The following is a 2,965-nucleotide window of genomic DNA, read 5'->3' as shown; positions in this document are numbered from 1 at the left end:
CCCCCCGGGTCTGGGCTGAGCCCCAAATGTTGACATCTGGCTCCGCCCCCCCGGGGTTCTGCTGATACCGATGTCACTCACTTTATTTTAACCCTCGTGTTGTCTTCCTGTCAAATTTAAAAGCACTTTTGTTGACGCTTTTTATTTATGTTTTTAACTTTTCTTACATTTTTGTCCCTTTTTTCAACACTTTTGATGCTTTTTTTTTCAATGTTTGTCACTTTTTTGACGTTTCCAACACTAGGTAACACTAACTTATTAACTTTAGTTTTACAGTTATTTTTTGGAATTTATGGTCAATAAACCTCATTTATAGGAAATTATACCTAATGTTTGAGTTAGAAAAATAGAAATTAGGAATTATTGAGACTAAAATTAAAGGAATGGATGTTGATGATAATCACAGACTGGAATATGTCAACTTTTACTCAGTACTATTTCTAAAACACTTACATTTGTTTTACAATGCTATAAAATTGAATAAGAAGCCCCAAAATTAATGAAAGTAGAGATTTGTACTTGGCAAAGAGCGTTGGGTGGAATAAATCATGTTATTTTGGGGAATTAAAAAGAACATTGATATAGGACAACATGGGGACAACATGGGGACAACATGAGGACAACATGAGGACGACATGAGGACGACATGAGGACGACATGAGGACGACATGAGGACAACATGGGGGCAACATGAGGACAACATGGGGGTTAACACTTTTCTGCCTGTAAACCACTAATAATCTAATAATCACGTGAATTGGTTGAACTGTGCCTTCTGTTTGTAGATCTTAGAAATGTGATCCAAAGCTTTGATCACATCATTCCTGTGTTTTTGAAGAAGTGTACACAATGATATTATATAAGTGTGTTTACCACACCGTGTACACGTGGTTTTCATGCGACTTTAAGGTCAACTGTTTGCTTGTTATGATACAAAAGGAACATTTATAGAATTAAATGTGTTTCAATTCCCGATAGCAGACATAAAAACTTGAGTGAACTGTACATTTATTTGTCTTTATTTGTGTCTTTAGTCCAAACACACAGCAGCCATTGTTAAAGTGAGATTACCCCCCCCTCCCCCAAATAAATCTTATAATGGTATCTCGCGTAACACGGGAGTTGCTGCTCTACAGCTGCCTCCATCGGGTAGTTAGTTTGGAGCCCCAGACATGACAACTGAAAAAATAAATACAATTTGTGACCACAAAATGCTAATTAGATGGAAAAAAAACAATAATTTGTGGCCAGGAAATGTTAATTTGTGGTCACAAAACGCTTGTGGCCACAATATGCTAATTTGTTGTCACAAAATGGTATTTTGGGAATAACGACGTAGCCTAACTATAATGCGGGCAGTTCTGCTGTACCTGTGTGGGGCAGTTAGGCTACCCAGAGCAAGCTAAAGGTGCCGTCATGGACAGAGATGGTTTGATTTGGTTGTATTTTAGGCTGAGGATGAGCCTAAAATACATTTAAACAGAATACTGAGAGACCGGATGCTTTACTGGCGAATATATGAATGTACATGAAGAGCATGAGTACATCAGCAGTCAGCAATTAGATTGTCATTCTGTTTTATCTCTTTAAATTGGACATATTTGATTTAATTAGGAAGCGGTGGCATTTGAACTTGACACAGAGCTGTAAGCTTTTATTAACTAAGCTGTGGCATTTGAACTTGACACAGACCTGTTAGCTTTCATTAAAAAAATGTGGCATTTGAACTTGACACAGAGCTGTTAGCTTTCATTAACTAAGCTGTGGCATTTGAACTTGACACAGAGCTGTAAGCTTTTATTAACTAAGCTGTGGCATTTGAACTTGACACAGAGCTGTTAGCTTTCATTAAAAAAATGTGGCATTTGAACTTGACACAGAGCTTTTAGCTTTTATTAACTAAGCTGTGGCATTTGAACTTGACACAGAGCTGTAAGCTTTCATTAACTAAGCTGTGGCATTTGAACTTGACACAGAGCTGTTAGCTTTCATTAACTAAGCTGTGGCATTTGAACTTGACACAGAGCTGTAAGCTTTCATTAACTAAGCTGTGGCATTTGAACTTGACACAGAGCTGTTAGCTTTCATTAACTAAGCTGTGGCATTTGAACTTGACACAGAGCTGTTAGCTTTCATTAACTAAGCTGTGGCATTTGAACTTGACACAGAGCTGTAAGTTTTCATTTACTAAGCTGTGGCATTTGAACTTGACACAGAGCTGTTAGCTTTCATTAACTAAGCTGTGGCATTTGAACTTGACACAGAGCTGTAAGTTTTCATTAACTAAGCTGTGGCATTTGAAGTTGACACATAGCTGTTAGCTTTCATTAAAAAATGTGGCATTTGAACTTGACACAGAGCTGTAAGCTTTTATTAACTAAGCTGTGGCATTTGAACTTGACACATAGCTGTTAGCTTTCATTAAAAAAATGTGGCATTTGAACTTGACACAGAGCTTTTAGCTTTTATTAACTAAGCTGTGGCATTTGAACTTGACACAGAGCTTTTAGCTTTCATTAACTAAGCTGTGGCATTCAAACTTGACACAGAGCTGTTAGCTTTCATTAACTCAGCTGTGGCATTTGAACTTGACACAGAGCTGTAAGCTGTCATTAACTTCCTGTGCTGTCTGTCCTGCTCAGGTGAAAAGAAGTTAAAATCTTCTGTCAGGAGAGACGGGCCGAGAAAAGGCTCCGACCTCCGAGGTAAACAGAGCACTATTAGACCAAAGTACTAAACACTGAAGTAAAGTGTAATTTCCCCTCTGGGGATCAACTAATTATAAATTAATTATAAATTACAATAAGTTTTGTTTTGTTTGTCTTCCCGTCAAATATGAGATTAAAACCAGTTTTGTTAACTTTTTTCAACGTTATTCTCGCTTTTGTGTGTGTGTGTGTGTGTGTGTGTGTGTGTGTGTAAGAAGCATAGTGTGTGTGTGTGTGTGTGTGTGTGTGTGTGTGTA

The 2,965-nt window shown here is 37.6% G+C and overlaps 1 protein-coding gene across 1 annotated transcript in view; it reads left to right on the top strand.

Moving 5' to 3' along the window:
- Positions 1-1,416: 1,416 nt before the first annotated feature.
- LOC117938301 (aspartyl/asparaginyl beta-hydroxylase-like) overlaps positions 1,417-2,965 on the top strand; it is a 4,722-nt gene continuing 3,173 nt past the window's right edge. The window contains exons 1-2 of the mRNA XM_034862822.1: positions 1,417-1,429; positions 2,643-2,705. Of these exons, the coding sequence (XP_034718713.1) occupies positions 1,417-1,429; positions 2,643-2,705 (76 nt within the window). The remainder of the gene's footprint in view (positions 1,430-2,642; positions 2,706-2,965) is intronic.

Source organism: Etheostoma cragini, chromosome 22, assembly GCF_013103735.1.
Source record: "Etheostoma cragini isolate CJK2018 chromosome 22, CSU_Ecrag_1.0, whole genome shotgun sequence".
NCBI lineage: Eukaryota > Metazoa > Chordata > Actinopteri > Perciformes > Percidae > Etheostoma > Etheostoma cragini.
This window is presented reverse-complemented; position numbering and strand designations above follow the sequence as displayed.